At 23.8% G+C, this 21,501-nt stretch overlaps 2 protein-coding genes across 4 annotated transcripts in view; one reads left to right on the forward strand and one right to left on the reverse strand.

The window, feature by feature from the left end:
• The window catches only part of LOC107070071 (uncharacterized), a 61,946-nt gene that overhangs the window by 7,111 nt on the left and 33,334 nt on the right, over positions 1–21,501 (forward strand). The gene's annotated exons all lie outside the window — the stretch shown is intronic.
• LOC107070072 (uncharacterized) overlaps positions 3,097–21,501 on the reverse strand; it is a 46,980-nt gene continuing 28,575 nt past the window's right edge. For both annotated transcript variants that reach the window (XM_089171994.1, XM_089171993.1), the window contains one exon: positions 3,097–5,381. In XM_089171994.1, coding sequence (XP_089028120.1) covers positions 5,086–5,381 — 296 coding nt within the window. In that variant the 3' untranslated portion in view covers positions 3,097–5,085. The remainder of the gene's footprint in view (positions 5,382–21,501) is intronic.

The raw sequence follows: 21,501 nt of genomic DNA on the forward strand, positions 1-21,501 counted from the left end.
ACAGACACATACACACACACCCAATATGTATATATATATATATATATTGGGTGTAACTTTATCACTTGAAATATTCCAGTCATGTTTGCTTTTACAACAAAAAAAAATAAAATAAAAAGAAAGTGTTCATATAAATGAAGGTTACATTTGTCCATAACGTTGGTATTTTATAATATAAAAATATATATATATATATATATACCCTGGTAGTACAAAATATTGAAAAAATATTGAATACACGTGTATTTAATATTAAAAAGAGATTTAATGTCTTTTTAATATTAAATACACATGTATTCAATATTTTATTACTACTAGGGTATATAATATAAATAATAATTTAATATAATAAAATATTATATATATATAATTTAATATAATAAAATTATTATATATAATTTAATAATTATAAATTATATAAATATAATATAAATATGATATAAATTTCCAATTAAAAAAAAAAATAAATAAATAAATAAAAAAACTATTATGTGTTGTATTTAATGATAGATATATACGCGTATGTGATACAAATATAATATAAACAAAAAATAATATATATATATATATATAATATAAATATAATATATATATATATATATATCTATATTAAATATATAAATAATTATAAAATTATTAAAATAAATTAAATTAAAAAATTAATATAAAAAAAAAACTATGATTTGTTACATTTAATGATAGATACACCAGTATATCATTTATCATATATATATATATATATATATATATATATATGTATATATAGGTGAAGAAACGGATCGTGTCACTGTCAGGTCTCGTCTTATTCGACAAGCCAAAGAAAAAGCAAACGATGTAAGATAAATTTAGTAGAACATTGCGAAGTCGAAGCCACGATTAGAACGCTTTTAAAAGCGTACCTACACCTATATATATACTTCTCTTTTTCTCTCTTTCTATTTCTCTCTTTCTCTCTCTCTCTCTCTCTATTTCATTTCTTTCATCGTCTAAAACTTTTCCTGCCCTTTTTAACTTAATTTCAAACTCTACCATTTTACTATTATATTCCTCTTTTGATCGACCACAAAGTAGTTTTTAGAATTTTCTCTTTTGTAAAACAAACATCCATACATACATACATACATATATATATATATGTTAAAAGAAAATGAGAAAGAGTAAAAAAAAAAAAAGAAGAAAAAAAAAAAAACTTGTTATTTGTTACGTTGAAATACAGTAATGTTGATTTTTACTATTTTGATGAAATTAACAAAAGAAAAAAAAGAAAATGAAAAAGAAAAGAAACAAATATCCTCTTGAAGCTTTGTTTTTCTTCTAACTAAATTGCATACGTGCATTTTCTATATACAAACACGTATTTACTTATGCACGACCTACGTATCCTATATATATATGTATATATGTGTGTATATGTGCATACGTGCATGCATGCACGTATTCAGGTTCTTTCTCCGTCGTTTTTCTCGTTGTAGCTATTTCTGAAACTGAAAGGAAGGGCTTCCTATTACTCCGGGGAAAACTAAAAGACTGATCGAGCTGTTTCTTTACTGTATAAATTATTATTATTATTATTATTATTATTATTATACTTATTCTTTTTTATGGGATATATTTTCTTATTTTCTTTCGTCAATTTTACAAACATCCTAGGATTTAAAAAATAAGAATAATAAAAATATAAAGAAAGAAAAATAATAGAGAAAGAAAGAGATACATATACACATACACACATACACAGATAACACACACTTTTCTTGAACTATCATCATAGGTAGGTACATTTTAATTTGGTCTTGGTTTTTTTTCTTTTCTTTTATTATTATTATTATTTTTTTTTTTTTTTTTAAATAAATTAATCTTCTTAGATTGCATCTAATTAATTTTGTTATGGTCTCTCTTTTTTTTTTTTTTTTTTTGGTCTTTGAGTTCATGAGTGTATTTCTTAGTGGGTGTATGTGTGTCTCTATGTGTGGGTTATTATCAGACTGTAAAACGTTTAACGTGTCAGTTCATCCGCACGGTATTCTTTTTTTTTTTTAATTAATTAACAAAGTATTTCATTTAGTTGAAAATTTGACCGTTCTATTATTAAACATTTTAAGAGACATTTTTATTATGATAGTAATATTACTAGATAGATCTGATAAAAGATTGAATTATTTGTAATATTAATTAATAAAAAAAAAAAAAAAAAAACAAAAAAAAGAAACGAGAAGGGATATCGAATCATCGTACACAACATTCATCCCTTTGTGTTAAAATAATTGTATAAATTTTTTATTGTCTTTCTTTCTATTCTTTTTTTTTTTTTTTGTTTAATATTATGGTTATAATAATTTTTCGAAAAGTACCCTTTTTTTTTTTTTTTTTTTTAAATGATAGATCAAAGTATAACAATTATAGGATATTTTTATCAAATAATATATAATGAGATTTTTTCTGGGATTTTTAAATTGTTTCCAAATTTCAAAATATTAGAAATATTTGGAAGAAAAAAAAAAAAAAGAAAAAAATATTAAAATTAAATATAAATTTATTTTTTTTAATTTTATATTTTATAATTTTATGTTTAATTTTTAAAATTAATTAATTTAAAAAAATTTAAATTTAATCAAAATTAATTAATTTTTTTTATATTTAATTTAATTTAATTTATATTTTATATTTTATAATGTAATTTTTAATTTAATTAAATTTCAATTTGATATTTTTACAATTTTAAATTTAAATATATAAATACTATTTACAAATAAATAAAATTTACTTTTTTTTTTTTTTTTAAATAATAAGTTAAAGTATAACAATTATATAATATTTTTCAAAAATAATATACAATCAGATCTATAGGGTTTCTAAATTCTTTCAATACTATAATATTTCACTAACTAATATTTCAATATTATAAATAATAATAAAAAAAAAAGAATATTAATAAACTATAATAATTAAATAAAAAAAAAAAATTAAAATAAAATAAAAACATTAACAATATTGAGAGAGATAACAACAATAACATTATTTTCATCCTAATCTTGTTTTATCATGTATATATATATATATATAAAGTTTGAAACTTAATGGTGGTAGTTGTAGTAGTGGGGGATGATTACCACCCATCCAATCCTTCCTTTCATATCTTTATCATTTCTATCGTCTTTCCTTATCACAAAACAAAAAATAAATCAAAGAATAATAAAAAAAAAAAAAAAAAAAAAAATTAAGAATGAGAAGATTAGAGAAATTTTTGTTCAAAATCAATGGTGGTACACGTTCTCAATCATTGTTATTGGCTGTTCATTTCGCGAAATATATATATAGACACCCCTTTAAATTACAAAATACAAAACTATATCATTTCAAATATACACATACATAATCATCAATATAATTCATATTATAGCATTGAATAATTTATAATTATCATTGACGAATAATAATATGCAATTAATTTAGTTTAGTTGTACGTATGTTGTTATTGTTGTTGCGTAAATAAGTATGCGTATTTGAATATGAAGTATGTATATATATGTGTATTTTATTCTATATTTTCTGATAAACATCCATACATACATACATATATATATATATATACATGCATACACACATACATACATTAATAGAACACGCATATGGGGATGGGGGTAAAGTTTTTACTTTTTTCTAATGGTGTTATGGAACAGCTAATAAGAGAAACGATCGTGAACGTGTGTGTCGGTGTTTTATATATATATATATATATATGTTTCTATACATAGTTGGTAATATGTGTATATATATACACATATATTTATGGTACAAATTTTCCACGTAAAATACCCTAAAAGAGAGACCATCGTGTTCAGATTCATGCAATCAATTCGTGTTGGGAGTTAAATTCATAAATAAAATTAAAATAAATCAAATAAAAGCGAATCCTTTTCTCGAGACGCGATAGGATAAAAATAATATTATAAGAGTGGGGATGAAGGGAGGAGTGGAGGGGGACGTATAACGATCGCGTATCATATATACCTATATATATATGCCTATGATTAATTTTTTGGTTATTTTTGTCTTTCCTTTTTTCTTTCTTTCTTTCGTTTATGGAGGGTAGAGGTTAAGAGTAATTTGAAAAAGTGTCCAACTGTATGCTATAAATAACAGTTCAAAAACCTTCTAGAATGGCGCTAGTGTAGACAAAGGGTATGATATGAATATAGCAATTGTAAACGAATTGAAGTATGCCGAGTTAAAAAATGTAATATTATTGGGCGACTAAAGTAGTTAATTATTAAAAATTTCAACTACTTGCGTAGTACAAAATAATGTAGTAAATATAACCTTAAAAAGAATTATTATGATAAAACGTATAACTAGAGTGATTTGATTTCGTGAATTGTGAATAATACGTTTATTGATTTTTTAATCATTTTAATTTTATGAAAAAGTAATGTGAATAATAACAGAACAGAGTTATGGGTAAAATTTGTCTTGTGAAATTTGTGTTCTATGTTTATTTCTCAATTTTACTCTAATAATATTTGGCGCTTTCTTTAAAATATACACTGAAGCTACTGTGGCGCCACCCTAATTTAATGCATTTCGACGGACACTTTTCATATACACAGATGATACTCCTTACCCCTACCCTCCATACTTTCGTTATAGCAAAAAAAAAAGATATGCCATATCAATATATATATATATATATATATATATATATATATTACTGATACCGTTCTATTTTTTTACTTATAAAATGTTTATAAGTGTTTTTTTTTTTTTCCTATTACACTGATCACGTTCATTTATATTTCTTGTTGTCCTTGAATATTTCTTAAGAACAATTGTCGGGTTTTTCTGTTTGTTAAAAAAAAAAAAAAAGAAAAAACAAAAACAAAAAGTTAACCTCTATATCATAACACGATATAGTATTTATATATGTATATTATGTATATTATGTATAGAAGTGGTTTTTTTGTATATGTGTGTGTGTGTGTATGTGTGTATTATATTTACGTAGGCTTATTTATATACTGGTACTTCGGCGGGCCGATTGCTCCTATAAAGAAGATGATTCCAGGTGTTACGCCACCACTTCCATAGTCAGGTACGCCTGCTTTGTCCACCTGCCGTAACACCTTGCGTACCAGGACTACCACCGTTTGATAGTAATAATCTTCTATTGAATTCTCTCATTTCGTAATTATTGTTGCCATTGCTCTTTTCCCGCGTACCACCGCCGCAATTGTGATTGGCTGAAGTTGGTGTAGTCTCTTCCAATATCAATGCACAATGACTATTCGTGTCACTGTCTGCTCCGCCATCTTGAAGATTGTTCGCTAACAAAGGATGTCGTCCTGTATTGCATTCCTCGGTTTGCAATAACAACGATGCATTACCTGTTAAAATATAAACACAAATTTTTCTTTATTATTCGAATTATTCAAGTGAAAACTTTTTTTTTTATTTTTTTTTTATAGTAGTTTGTTTAGTTTTATTTTATTAATTTGCGTTAGTATTACAGTTGTTAGTCTTGGGTGAGGAAAACTCAGGGGAGGGGGAGGGGACTGTAAGGGGTTTCAGTTGTAAATAATTTTTAATATTATTTATATATATGTTTCAATAATAATTATTATTATTGAATACATCGATATGATTTATAAACATGTATATATATATATTTAATAGATAATTAATAAGTTAATATTCCGTACGTTTTATTTATAAATATTGTTGACACGTGTAACATTATATCTAGCAGATTTGTTTTACATTCGATAGCTCGTTAATTAGATATAAGTTATTTAATATACTATATCATATGTATATCTGATTTAATTGCAGTATATACATGTATATTATCTTAGTATGATTTTCATTTCGTTATATTTTAATAATTTTTTGTTGAATAAAGTAAATAGCAAAAAATGGAATCCAAAAATTCGTGAGTTTATGGTGCATTGAAACATTTACTTTGAAATTGCATTAAAGATTGTTCTGTATTTTTGAAAAAAATTTACTTTGAAAATATTAATAAAAAAAAAAAAAAATTACTATATATATTATTATAAATAATATAAATTAAAAAAAGAAATACAAAAACTCGTACGTTTGTTTATTGTGTGTTGAAACTTTATTTTGAAATTGCATAATGGCTGTTATTTTTATTTTTTGAAACAATTTACTTTAAAAATATTAATAAAAAAAACCAAAATTATTATATATATATATATATATTATATTATATATTATAATATATTATATATATTATTATTATATATTATTTCTATAATTATAGGTAAACAAATTCGTGTAGTTTAAAATACTAAAACAATGGTTTAGCATAGTCGTAGTTGTAGGTTAATAAAAAAATATTTAATAGAGTCAGAATATTAAAAACCAGCATGAGCCAAGATCGGTTATTGGTCAGATATGTTTTTTTTTTTTGGTTATGTTTGACTCTTGATTTCATAGCATAAACGAGATTTTCCGTCGTTGTACATACGGATCGTGCCGAGGTCGACTCTTTGCGGCGAATTGGAGTGGCACGAGAGATAAATACCAAATACATATATACATACATACATATATATATACATATATACATACATATGTATATGTATATATATACGTAATTTTTCTTCGTAGTGTTGTGGTCGTTATTTGTAGTTCCGACATATAACAGGGACAACACAGTTGTGTATTTGTGTATTTGTGTAGTTATTGTGTTGGTCGTGTAAGTTGTGTAAATGTATTGGTAACTCTCTCTCTCTCTCTCTCTCTATCTTTCTCTCTCTTTTCGAGAGTGTGAGTAGATGCATGGTGCATGTACAAGTGCATCGTGTCGAGAGAGATCGATCGTACCCTCTCGGAAGCTTGCAAGCTTTTCTCTCTTTTCGGCTTTTTTTTGTCTCTCACTTTCTCTCTCTCTTTCTCTCTCTTTTTCTCCAAGTTTTTGTTTCTTTGTCTCTTTTTTGTTTGTATTTTTTGTTACCTTTCCTTTTGTCTTCTTGTTTTTGTTTTGGTTTTTTATGAGTTAAAAGTTATTGTCCTATGACAATGTTTCGATTAGCTTATTGAAAGCTTAATCTGTCAATAATTAGCCTAATTATTGTACTAATACTTTGTTATATTTATTTTTTTTTTTGAAAATAAAATAATATTTGTTTATGTAGGGTAATTAATAAAACATTAGATTTAGGTTAGGTTGGAAAATTTTCTAATTTTGATCAAAGTTCTTTTATTTTCTTTTATACACATTTATTTTATATAATAATAATAATAATAATTTTTATTATTATATATAATAAATGTAAAAAAAAAATAATAAAAAATAAAACAATAAAATTTTATAAAATAATAATAATAAAACATTAATCTCTCTTTCTCTCTCTTATGTTGATAATTAACTAAACATTTGAAATACTTCGTTATATTTGTGTAGAAATAAAATAATATTTGTTTTTTTTTTGTAGAATAATTGATAAAATATTAGTTTTAGGTTAGGTTAAAAAATTAGGTTTTGTTTTGATCAAAACCTATAATTTTGTTTTACATTTATTATATGTAATAATAATAGTAATAATAATAATAATAATAGAACATTAATCTCTCTTTCTCTTATGTGAATAATTAACCTAACTTTTGAAATATTTTGTTATATTAATTAAAAAAAAAACTATTTGTTTATGTAGAATAATTGATAAAACATTAAATTTAGGTTAGGTTAGAAAATGTTCTTTTTTTTTATCAAACCTTATTAACCTTACTTAATCCTAATAATTAACCCTTAAATAATAAATTATAGAACATTGTTTTTTTTTGCTTATAATTTCACTATCATCACCATTACCATCACCATCTTCATCCTCATCGTCATCGTCATCGTCATCGTCATCGTCATCGTCATCGTCATCGTCATCGTCATTCGTGTCAGGATAATTATGAAAAAATGTATTCTTTCGAAATTATGCACTTATGAATATATTTTACAATTCAATGTTGGCTCGTCGGATAGATTTTAATTAAAAGGCGTGAAAGTAAAGCTTGTTACAAGCACTTTACATATATCCCTACATTTACAAACTTCCTTTCTTCTTGGTTTATGATGAAAGACCAATCGATAGCTTGGAAAGACATAGTTTTCAAGATTCTACCGACAAAACGAGACACCGATTCTTCCTACGATAAGGTCGTAGGGTAAGAGTTTTCAATGCAAATGGAATTTTATAAACTAGGACAGTTCGTGTGATCGTTTTCCACCATTCCTCCTAACCCCCTAACCCCCTAACCCTTTAACCATCTTCTCATCTTTCTCTCTCTCTCTTTCTCTCTCTTTTTCTCTTTTTTTTTTTATTTTGCTCATTTTTATTTTGCTTATTTTGCTCGGGAAATATTATTGTCAGTTAAAATGTTAAACTTTCCTTCATTAAAACACAATATATATATTGAATTAATTGTTAATAAAAAAAAATTCATTTTGAACAATCTTAGTAAGTTGTTTTCAATTTTAAACAACATAAAAATTCTATTACCATTGGAGTTACTTTAAAATTTATATATATATATATGTATATTTATTATAGTTAATTAGATTATTTTATTTAATTTTATATTTTATATTTTAATTATATTTTAATAATTTAAATTATTATATTTAATTTTATATTTTATATTTTGATTATATTTAAATATTTTAAATTATTATATTAATTATTATATATTAATTATTTTAATATTTTAAATTATTTAATTAAATTATTATATTTTAATTTAATATTTTAATTATTTTTTAATACTGATACTGATACTGATACTGATAAACTTAATTCCATGTCTACCCTCGCGTGTTTCAACATAACCTCCTTGCTACATACAGTGTCACATATTCCTTCATTATTTTTTAATATTTTAAATTATTATTATATTAATTTTCATATTTTTATTATATATTTTTATTAAAAGTATATTTGATGTCAAATCAACGTAAAAGTTTCATCACATTTGAGATAATTTTCTTTATGAAATAAAACACACCGGTTAAAAGAATGATTTAAAAAGTTAAGATTAAGAAAAAGAAGAAAAAGAAGAAAAAGAAGAAAAAGAAGAAGAAGAAATATAATAAAAGAAAAGAAATAAAATTTCTTAGATAGGTATACTCAGCAGACTAACAAATTCTACGACCTTATCCAAGGAACCTGGCCATGATCCAAAAGAGATAGTAACACCCAGGTCTTGAAAGGCTACCGGAAGATGTGACGCCTAGAACTATCACACTAATATATACACACACACACACACACACACATATACTAGACGAACACACTGTATAATATTATTCTTTGTAAATATTATTTCTTTCTTTTTTCTTTTTTCTTTTTTTTTTTTAGTGTGTAAATTAAACCCACTTTCGATAGGATTCCGATCGAGAAATGGAAAGGATATTGAGGTCAAGACCTCAGCATTTTTCTATTTTCTTTATTTTTTTTAGTTTTTTTATTTTTATATTTTATTTTTTTTTTCTATTTCTATCCAATTCACACACGTTAGTAAAAAGTTTCTTTTTAATCAAAGTAATTCTTTTTATTTTTTATTTTTGTTTGCAAACTAATATTCGCTCTTACTCCATTTTGGTTATATATATATATATATATATATATATATATATATATATATATAGATGATAGAACTAAATAATAAAAAATAATAAAATAAATAATAGAATAATATTATTTATAAAATAAATATTCTATATAAATAATACTAATATTTATAACACATAATATATAATATATTGTTTTTTTAAATTTGAAAATAAATTTTATTTAAAAAAAAATAATAAAATTTATAAAATAAACTATTTTTTATTTAATATAATTTTATATAATTTATATAATTAAAATTATAATATTTTTATTTAATAATTATTATTTACAAATATTATATAATTTAATATAATATTATAAATATATTATTTATAAAATAAATATTATATATAAATAATAATATTTATAATATATAATATATTATATATATTTTTTTCTTAATTTGAAAATAAATTATTAATTAAAATATCAATCTTGATATTATCGGTACCAAGAACGTATATATGTACCTCTCGTAAATACAGTACATAAATATACATACATATATATATATATATATATACTTTATATACTATTTGTATATATTGTATATATATTTGTATATACTTTGTATACTTTAGGATACTATTTGGTTTTTCCTTTTAGTTATTACTATTCACTAGTATACTCTATATGTAACTCTAGTAACAAATCCTCTTCTTCAACTTGGTGAAACCCCCTTTTGAATAAGGATAAAATTACTATATATCCTGTTCATAGAAATGTTCGTTCAAGACTTTTTAGTTTTGCTACTACTACTACTACTACTACTATTACCCCTTTTTTTTTACTTCCTCCCTATACCTTCTCATCCCTCACCCCTGTCACCTTCTCACTTGTATGAGAAATGGTGTAACGAAAAGAGCTTTATCTATCTTCATGAAAAATAAAAGAAAAATATGATAGAATGTAAGATAGAAAGAACGAGTTATGTCATAAGAAGAAGAAAAAGAAGAAAAAGAAGAAGAAGAAGAAGATGTAAAAAAAAAAATGAAAACCTATTCATTTTCATACTATTCTCATATATCAAAACAATTTTCATTCGATATGTCATCATATCTGAAAAATTTTCTTTTCTTTTTATTTGTATCTTTTTTTTTATTTCACGTATAATACGAATACTGAGTACGATGTTCTCAAATGTACGATTTACTTAAACCAACACCCCCTTTCGAAGGGTATTGTTCTTTCTATTTCACTCACACACCCCCTTTTTTTTTAAATTGATGATAAAAGATGTTCTCAGACTGGTTATATATTTTTCTTTTTTTTATTGTTTGTTTGTTGTTTTTTAGGTTACAATTTACTTGAACCAACAACCAACCCCTTTAAAGGGTATTGTTCTTTCTATTTCCCTCACACACCCCCTTTTTTTTTAAATTGATGATAAAAGATGTTCTCAGACTGGTTATATATTTTTCTTTTTTTATTGTTTGTTTGTTGTTTTTTAGGTTACAATTTACTTGAACCAACAACCAACCCCTTTAAAGGGTATTGTTCTTTTTATTTCACTCACACTCACACACCCCCTTTTTTTTTAAATTGATAATAAAAGATGTTCTCAGACTGGTTATATATTTTTCTTTTTTTTATTGTTTGTTTGTTGTTTTTCAAGTTACAATTTACTCGAACCAACAACCCCTTTCGAAGGGTATTGTTCTTTCTATTTCCCTCACACACCTCCCTTTTTTTGTTTTTTAAATTGATCATAAAATATCTTCTCAGACTGGATAGATATTTTTTTCTTTATTTGATTGTCTGTATATATATATATGGGTGTATAATATATTGACAGACGACAAAAAAAAAAAATGAAAAAAAAAAAGAAAAGTGGATTAGGTCGTCGGTGTCTATAAACGCAAATTAGATTTTCAAAGGGGTCAAGGCTCATATGAGAGAGACAAAGAGAGAAAGAGAGAGAGGGAGAGAGAGAGAGAGAGAGGGGAGTGTGTCTTCGACCTTCGCACTTTGATGTGTCCTCCCCATTTTTTTAATTTTTTGTTTTCTTTTTTTCTTGTCGTAAAGTAAAAACAGCCCATATAAAACGATAATGAAAACTAAAAAAGGGTGATCCTCCCACCCCCTTGTAGTAATATTTTTATTATAGAAATAAACAATTGTTATAATTGTTACTAATTAATACAATTAATCTTAATAATGATCGTTAAATATAACGTATTATTTTATTAATATAAAAATTAATAATTTAAATAATAAAATTAAATTTTAATAATAATTAAATTAAATAATTAAACAAATTGTAAAATTAATTCTAATTAATTATATTTATAGAAGTAGTTTCAGGTGTATCCCTTTAGGGTGTTTATCCCGAAGGCCCCCCACCCCCCGACATAATTAATTATATTTATAATATATTTTGTATAAAATATATATTAAATACAATAAAAAATATATAATAAATAAATATTATATTGAAAATTAATTTTAATTAATTATATTAAATATATTTTATATAATTATATAATAAATTAAAATAAATAATAAATTAATTATATAAATACATATATATAATTAATAATATTAATTATCTATATTATAGATAAATGATATTTTATATAATTATAATAATATAAGATTATATTAATTATATTTAATATATTTTATATAATTAATATAAAATTAACTCTAATTAGTTTAATCGTAACAAAAGAAGAAAAAGAAATAATTAGAAATAGACATTATTATATATTTGACATTTTATTTGTTATTTTCCTTTTTTTTTTTCTATTTTTCTCATCGTTTATATATATATATATATATATATATATATATATATATATATTTCAATCTAGAATAACTAAACTAATGTTCATTTTACTGACATTTCTAGGCCGTTTAATATAGGGAAAATATATAAACGTGGCGTAGAGAAAGAGAAAGAGAGTTTGTGCTGCTGCTGCTGCTGCTGCTGCTGCGTTTGAAGGATTATCTTGTAGATAATTCTATCTTTTTCTATTTTTTTTGCTCATTTAGAGAAAGAGAGAGAGAGATAAAGAAAGAGAGAATAGTATCTCGTTAGAAGCCGTAGAATATTTCTTTGTCATCTGTCGAGGGTTGCTTTCAAACGAAGACATCTTCCACCCCCGTTAGTTCACCTATCTTCCTTTGCAACTCTTCCCCCTCTCCCACTCTTCCAATCCCAAAGACACTCCTCTTCTTCCCCCTCCTCTTCTACATTCTCCCCACTTGTTATTTTTTATTTTCTATTGCTTTAGTTCAAACCTTTTATTACGTTTAATATCCAATCACATTTTTAATAGGGTACCAACGACGTTATCGAAATTTTTTTTTAATTCATTACTATCTGCCAATGGCCTTTTTTTTGGGACGCATTTTCAATATTATACTGTATAATAATATTAATATTATTATATAGTATAATACTAACATGTTGGGATCTCTAGCACTTAATTACGCTATCTGGTGGCTAAATTCAAAATTAGAGTAGACAGGTCGAACTGCTAAGTCACGTGGGATCTCTAGCACTTGAATACGCAATCTGGTGGCTAAATTCAAAATTAGAGTAGATAGGTCGAATTGCTACGCGCACGCCTCTGCCAGAGATCCCAATATAGTATAATATATAGTAATATAATATATAGTAAATTATATAATATAATATATAGTAAAATTTACTATATAATATTAATAATAAAAATATGTATTAATATTTTTATTAAATTATTATTATTATTATTTTTATTAAAAATTCTAATATTTTTATATAGTATTATACTATATAGTAATATTATACTATTTCTAATATATAATTGTACTATATATACATATATTATATAATATAATACTATACTATATAATAATATAATATAATAATATAATAAATAATAATAAATAATATATAATATAAATAATATAAATTATATAATATAAATAATAATAAAATAATATAATATTAATACAATAGTATAATATATTATAATATTCCAGTTAGTTTTTTTATTTGTTACATTTTGGTATTTTAGTTGGTAATGGATTAATAGAAAAATTTACAAACTTAACAATTTTTTAACTTTATTTTTTTTTGTTTTTTATTTGAATGATTTCATCTTTCTTTTTCTCTTTCTTTTTTTTTTTTTTTTTTTTTTACTTCTCTCATAAATATTACGAATAATAATATTACGAAAATGCTAAAAGTGTGTGTTTGTGAGTAACACAACAGCGAAGTTCTTTTTAATGTTTTTTTAATTTTATTTTTTATCTCAAATAAAATGAGGAAAGTGTAGAAAGTTTAATAAATATCATCCCCCTCTTCATCCTCATCTTCAACCCCTCACCACTTTCCTTATCTTTCTACTACCAACGATTTCTATACTCTCCCAAGCGAATTAAGTCGAAACTTTGGAAGAAAAAAAAAAAAAAAAAAGTAAAAAGCTCTTTTACTTTTATTTTTATTTATTTATTTTTTTTTTTTATTAAGTTTAATTTAACAATTCTCGAAGTACCGAAAGCTTTCTTTTTCTTTTTTTTTTTACTTTATTATCATCCCTACTACACACACACACACACACACACACACACACGCATTTCAGGATAAAAATTACTTCAAGTCTTTCTTCTCCATTCGTTGTAATTAACCTTGGAAATTTCTTTTTTTATTTATTTAACCAAAGAAGAAGAAGAAGAAGAAGAAGAAGAAGAAGAAGAAAGAAAAGTCAATGATCAAATTCGAAATAATTGAAAAACCGTAAAAAAAAAGAAGTAAGTTTTACGCGAATAAAGAAAAAAAGAAAAAGAAAAATAGAAAACAAAAAAGAAAGAAAAAAACGAGTCGTAACCTCATAAAGGAGAAAAAGTGAGGTTAGAATGCAGATAGAAGAGTGGGGGGGAGGGTAAGTAGTTAGAAGTTAGAAGGGTATAAAAGTTTGCTCAGTACAACGTTGTGAAAATAATTATTTGTCGTAGTTTCAAGTTTTAGGTTAGTTTCAGTTTAAACAGCTGGCCCGCCATAAGCTGCGGGGTGGAGGTGGGGGGCGGGCGGGCGGGAGGCGGTTTGTGACGATGATATTTGCATCTTTACGACTTCCGTTTTAGAAAGTCAAAGTTATAAACACTATTGTTGTGTTGTCGGATTAATTAGGTGAACGAATAATATACGAGATTCAATTATTTCTAAAACAAACGTTTTCTTCTTCAAGGATATATGAAATTCACAGATGGCGTTTTGCCTAACTCATAAATAAACTTTATACATACTTTGTCGTGCACGTGTGTGGGGGCAGGTTAAAGGGTTAAAGGGTTGAAGGATTAAATGGTTGTAAGGGTTGTGAGGGTTGTTAGGTAAGAAGATATCTTTTATGTAGGTAATAGGTACACCTATTAACCAACTTACATTACTTTGAGGACTATTTTTTTTTTGTGTTTTTTTTTTAAAGGGTATATCCTTATTCTTACATCGGTTGTCTCCCTTTTTATTTTTTTTTTATTTTACAAGGAGAAAATAGTTCGTAGAAACCGGTTGAACGCACGCTTATAGTGGTTGGATGTTAACTACCTTTGAACACGCAACGTTGTTCTACTTTGTTTCTTTTTATTATTTTTTTTTTTTAGGTTTTTTTCTTCTTCCTTTCTATAGTATAATAATAATATATATATATATATATATATATATATATATATATATATATATATATGTATAAATGTTTTTTTTTTTTTATTACAGGGTTTCAAATAAACACGAACGAGTTCACGTTCTGTTTTTTTATTTTTTTTTTATTTGATTTTTTATCGAAACTAAATGTAAAAGGGTTAGAATCGTTGAGGAATCTTCTTTTCTTTTTTATAACCTCACTTTTGTCATACACACGTGACTCTCGTAATAGTTTTAATTATTATTTTCAAAATTATACTCTCGAGAATGAAAATGATTTAGTTCAATAAAATAGTTTTATTTTACTTTCAAATCCTTGAAAAAAATATAAAACGATTAATTTTAATGATTGAATTTACCTCGTAACTTTCTTAAGTATATATATATATATATATCTGATGTAAGTAAGCATAGGTTAGGCTTCGTAATCAACGACAACTGACTTACGTATTCGTCGATTAATTCGAAATCGTTAAAGGGAACGATTTTCTTTGATGATAAAGCTCAACTTAACTGTTAAAAAGAAAAAAAAAGAATTCACGTTTAATCGGATAAAAATAATCACTGATCTAATCAAATTAGTCTTCGTCACCTTACGTTTTTTTAGTTAATTAAATGTAATTACATGAATTTTAGTTTTTATCATTAGAAATTCCTCCATCTCTACAACCTAACGACCTCTTAGGTCTCTTTTGGTTAAGTAATATATCTGCAATAACGAAAATTTCATTTGAATCTGATAAGAAATAAGGGATAAGGTAAGCAAAGTAGAATAGTAGGCATACTGGTAGATTAGTTTGACTCAATTCCAGTTGCTTCCCGTCACGCTATGCTCCTGTTTTAAAACCGGTGAGAATGAAACTTAGGTTAGCTTTAATTTTAGTTACCTTTTAAACGTCTATCCCTTTTGTAATTTACAACTTACGAAGGATTCTCTTAACGTTCTACTACAAAAGATAATCTATGTATATATATAAGTACATATGTGTATGATACCTTATACTATATATATTCATATATGTGGTACTTATATTGTATATAGTATATTGTATATTGTGTGTATAGTATATTGCTGTATTGTAGTGTATTGTATTATTATATATTGTATATTACTTATAGTGTACTATGTATGGTATATTGTATTTATACTATATATGTATTTAGTACTTATCCTATATGTAGTATATTGTACTTATACTATACTATATATTATATAAAGTATATTCAACTGTTTTATACTACACTATATTATATATAGTATTTTGAACATACTATACTATATATTATATAGTATATTGTATTTATACTTATATATATATTACTATATACTATATACAGTATATTGTATTTATACTATAGTATATTACATATAGTATATTGAACTTATACTATACTATATTATATATAGTATATTGTACACTTATACTATAGTATATTACATATAGTATATTGAACTTATACTATACTATATTATATATAGTATATTGAACTTTTATACTATAATATATTATATATAGTATATTGTATTTATACTTATATATATATTACTATATACTATATACAGTATATTGTACTTATACTATAGTATAATACATATAGTATATTGAACTTATACTATACTATATTATATATATAGTATATTGTACTTATACTATACTATATAATATATAGTATATTGTATTTATACTTATTATATATTACTATATACTATATATAGTATATTATACTTATACTATATATATATTTATTCGGTAAAATATAATAAGTACTAATCAATGATCTTTATTAGAGTTCAACATTTATATAAGAGATCTTTTTTTTTATTACTTTTTTAAAATAATTTTTGTGAACGAACGTATATATTATACATATATACATATATATATATACTCGTTGAAATGTATTTACATACTATGTTAGGTTTTTAATAGTAAAACTTACTATCATTCGTGACTTTGATATCTGAAATTACTTTATTCGTTAATCGAATTGTTCTTTGATTTATTTCGTTCTATATATGTATATATGTATGTATGTATGTATGTATGTATTAATCAAAGTTAGAGATTATACATATAGAAGTATAAAAGTGAAATCAGACATTGATTGACAGATTTATTGCCCTGTGCAAAAGAAGTTCCTGTAACTTGATAGGATGAATCAATCTAACGTCAACATATCGGATATTGCAGTAGTCCTAGTCAAATTTACTATATTCTATATATACATACATATATGTATATATACATACAAGTATGTGTTATAGATTTAATATTTTTTAAACGAGTGTTTAGTGTATTAATTAAAATATGTAAGTGGATATTTACTTCATAAATTAGTTCAAAATAAAATCTATAAAGTATATACTATATAAGTGTCTATATATGAAATATGTATAATAAATGTATTTTATTATCTTTTTTTTAAACAACATATTTAGAACACTCTAATCACAATAAATAAAAGACAATTTATTTAATTAAATAATACGTGGTATAAAGTAAATATATATTAAATTAAAAGTAATTTTTTTAATTAAAATATATAATTAAAATTAAATAATTAATATATTAAATTAATAATTAAAATAATTAAATACTCTATATATATATATATATATATATATATATATATATATATATATATATATATATATATATTATATATAATAAATTTAAATATTATAATATTATTATTAATATAATAATAATAATAATACTGATATAATTTCAATAGAATTTTGTTGTTATGAATATTATATAAATTTTTGCTCCAACGTTCAATTTGGCTCATATATATATATATATATATATATATATATATATATATGTATGTATCTATGTATAGTACCATCGAAATAACGATTTGAACCCTAAGTAGTAGTCGAACCACTCGAGTCACGTCCTCGTTGAATAAGCATTACTTGTAGGTAGGTATGTATTATCCCTAAAGGATACTAGACTTTTCGATAGAGAATGCAGAATATAAAGACATAATAACAATTATCAAAGAATAGACTAAAATAAATATTTTTCTTATCTTCAATAGTGTTTAAGTTTACTTGCATTCTTTTTCTTTTTTTCTTTTTTTGATTTTTATTTTAATAGAATTGCGTTTGAAAAATGTGTTTCCAAAAATTGTAAATGCAACCAAAAAAAGAACAAATTGTACTTAACGATTGCGAACATCTTTTTTATTTTATTATTCCTTGTTTATTCCACTCGAGACTTGTAAAGTTTTTCTTTTTTTTTTTTTTTATCTAATTTGAATTTGAATTTAAATGATACTTGTTAAAGGTGATAAGAATCTACTACACATATATATATATATATAATCCTGATAGACTAGATTGAATTAGGCTAAAGTTATGCGAAAAGTATACACAACCCTACAATGATCTGAATTTGTGTAGAAATTTAGTTTGAATATTTTAATTTTAAATAAGAAAAAAAAAAGAATGAAAATATAACACACACACACACACGAATAAAATAACTTTATTAATATCGGATATTTTTAATATTATATTATATTCTTAAATTTTCCTATATATATATATATATATATATAATAATTTAATTGAATAATTTAACTCTTAACAATATTAATATAGATTTTCTTTTTTGTTTAATTTTATCGATCGCGATTTCATTATTTTTTTTTTTTTTTTTTTTTTGCTTTCGAATTTGAATTTTATCATCACGAATGGAATAATAATAATAATATTTAAATATGATTGCAACGAAAAGAAAAAAAAAAAAGAAATAAAACACACACACATACACAACGGTATTTATAAATACCATTTTTTTCTCTTTCTAACACACGTTAACAGTGTGTTATCCACCACCCACCATCAACACCACCCACCACCACCGAATCAAATCGGATCGATAATAAAGTCCGGTTTGTAAGTTCTCGTAGAAAATACGACAACGTTTAGAAAAACTTTTGCAAATAACTGTAATTTTTTATTTAATTAATTCTATCTATCTATATTTAAATATTAACCATACATACATACATATATATATTTTATCTGGTTAAAAATATAATTAAAAACATTCCTATTATTTTATTTAATGGCTCGAATTTTATTATTCTAAAATTTCCCTAATAATTGTTATTAATTAATATAGATTTTTGTTTGTTTAATTTTATCAATCACGATTAAATTATATATATATATATATATATATATAATAATTTATTAATATATATTATTTTATTTATTAATTATTATTTATAATTTATAATATATATTTTGAATAATATATACAAATATACTATATATATATATATTATATATAGTACTATATAAATAATAATTTATAATAATATAAATAATTATATTTATTAATTTATTTATTAATATTATATATTAATTATTAATAATAATTTTTATAAACGTATAAACGATTTTAAAAAACATTGTCGTTGAAAATAATTGCATTAACTAAATGTAGTTTTTCTACTAGAAATATTTTCACATGGACATTTTTTCCCCCATTAGAATAAAAAAAAAAAAAAACAATTCATTTTCCACCATTTTCAAAAATTCATCATCCACTATTCTCGAAAGTTCATATTCCCACGATCTAAAAACGTTTACGAAAAAACAAATAAAATATTCTATTCATCCCTTCCACTTCCTATTCCCCCTACTCCTGTCTCCTACCCCCTCCCAGTCAGTCACGTTAAAGAAATTTCGTTGCTCTTTTCGCGATTATCGATTTGAAGTCTTATTTTAGTTTCCTACGGGGTTCATCGAACCTTCTTCCTTCCCCCACACTTCCCCTTTTAAAACGTTCGTAAACTCCAGTTATAACACGTTTATGCACACGTGTATTTTAACCGTGTGTTATCATCTTCTACTATTAACGTGTACGTGTTACTACTAACACACGTATAAAAGAAAACAAATCTAATAACTTCCGCATTGAAATTGTTTCATTTCACTTGGGTCGTTTATTAAATCACTTTAACGTTGAATTAAAAACGACGGTTGTACACGAATGAAGATTCTTTTTTTACATGTATTATAATATTGTATATATGGGTATATATATATGTGTGTGTGTGTAAGAAAACTTTCTTACTACTTGTGTGTGTGTGTGTGTGTTGGTAGGTAGGTAAGAACAATACGTTTGACACGAGTCAACTATGACAACGAAGGATCGTTGTTAGAAATTAAACAACTAACCATAAACTCTCGACTCTATACTCTTTTTAATGTTTGAAAAACTTTACTTGAGAATAATTTTATCAACTTTTTCTTTTTATAAACCTTTTTCTTATATATATATAGATTGTGATAGGGATAATATACATTAGGTTTTTTTCTTTGAAGAAAAATTCTTTAATCTTCTTCTATCTTTACTTTGTATCTTTTTTGTTTGTTTTTTTTTGTACACCATATATATACCTAATGATAGGTCACTCATTATTATTACGAGTTATTGAATATAAAACAAAAAGCGATTTCTTCTCTGTCTACGTTTTTTTTGTTTTTATTTCTTTTTTACGAAACTCTAATTCCATGAAAAGGATTCGTTTAGAAAAAAAAAAGGGGTTGGTAGTTGGGGATAGTTGATATGAAATTTTTATCTAGGATTATTATTATCGTCTCTTTAATTTCTATCGTTCATTTTTATTCAAACGTGTTTCTTCATATTTTTTTCTCTCTCTCAATTCTTTGGATTTTATCAGTTAACTGACATGAGTTTGACTAGTATAGTTGTCATGCGTCAAAAAGTAGTCACCATTTGCAATTAAAATTGTAATTTTATGTAAACATATTCTCAAATTTCAAGATTAAATAAGAAAGAGTTTCAATTTAGTTCATTTTATTTTCAAAATGAGCAATTTTAATCTCAAAACTCGTCATCGGTCGATTGTAGCGACACACAGCGGCGCGCACTTTCAAAATGGAGGTTTACCGTACTTAAAACTAGTTAAAAGTATTCACTCTTTGCACTCGAAATTATATTTTTCATTTCACATATTATCAACAAACTTACAAAACAATTTCAATCGTAAAAACAAATCGTATACACGTATTATAAATAAATAACATATGAAAAATCATAGTTGATATGTTGTATTGGATTGGCAACTAAATCATTGCAGATTTTAAAAAGCCATCTATCGACAAAATCCACAATCACTTACTTGCCAATCCAATAGAACCAAATTGAATTTACTTCTACTATTGTCTCTGTAACGGAGTCCTCGAGTGTAAAGGGT

The sequence above is a fragment of the Polistes dominula genome, unplaced genomic scaffold, assembly GCF_049000335.1.
Source record: "Polistes dominula isolate Pdom_NZ unplaced genomic scaffold, Pdom_raw_medaka contig_73, whole genome shotgun sequence".
Classification (NCBI taxonomy): Eukaryota; Metazoa; Arthropoda; class Insecta; order Hymenoptera; family Vespidae; genus Polistes; species Polistes dominula.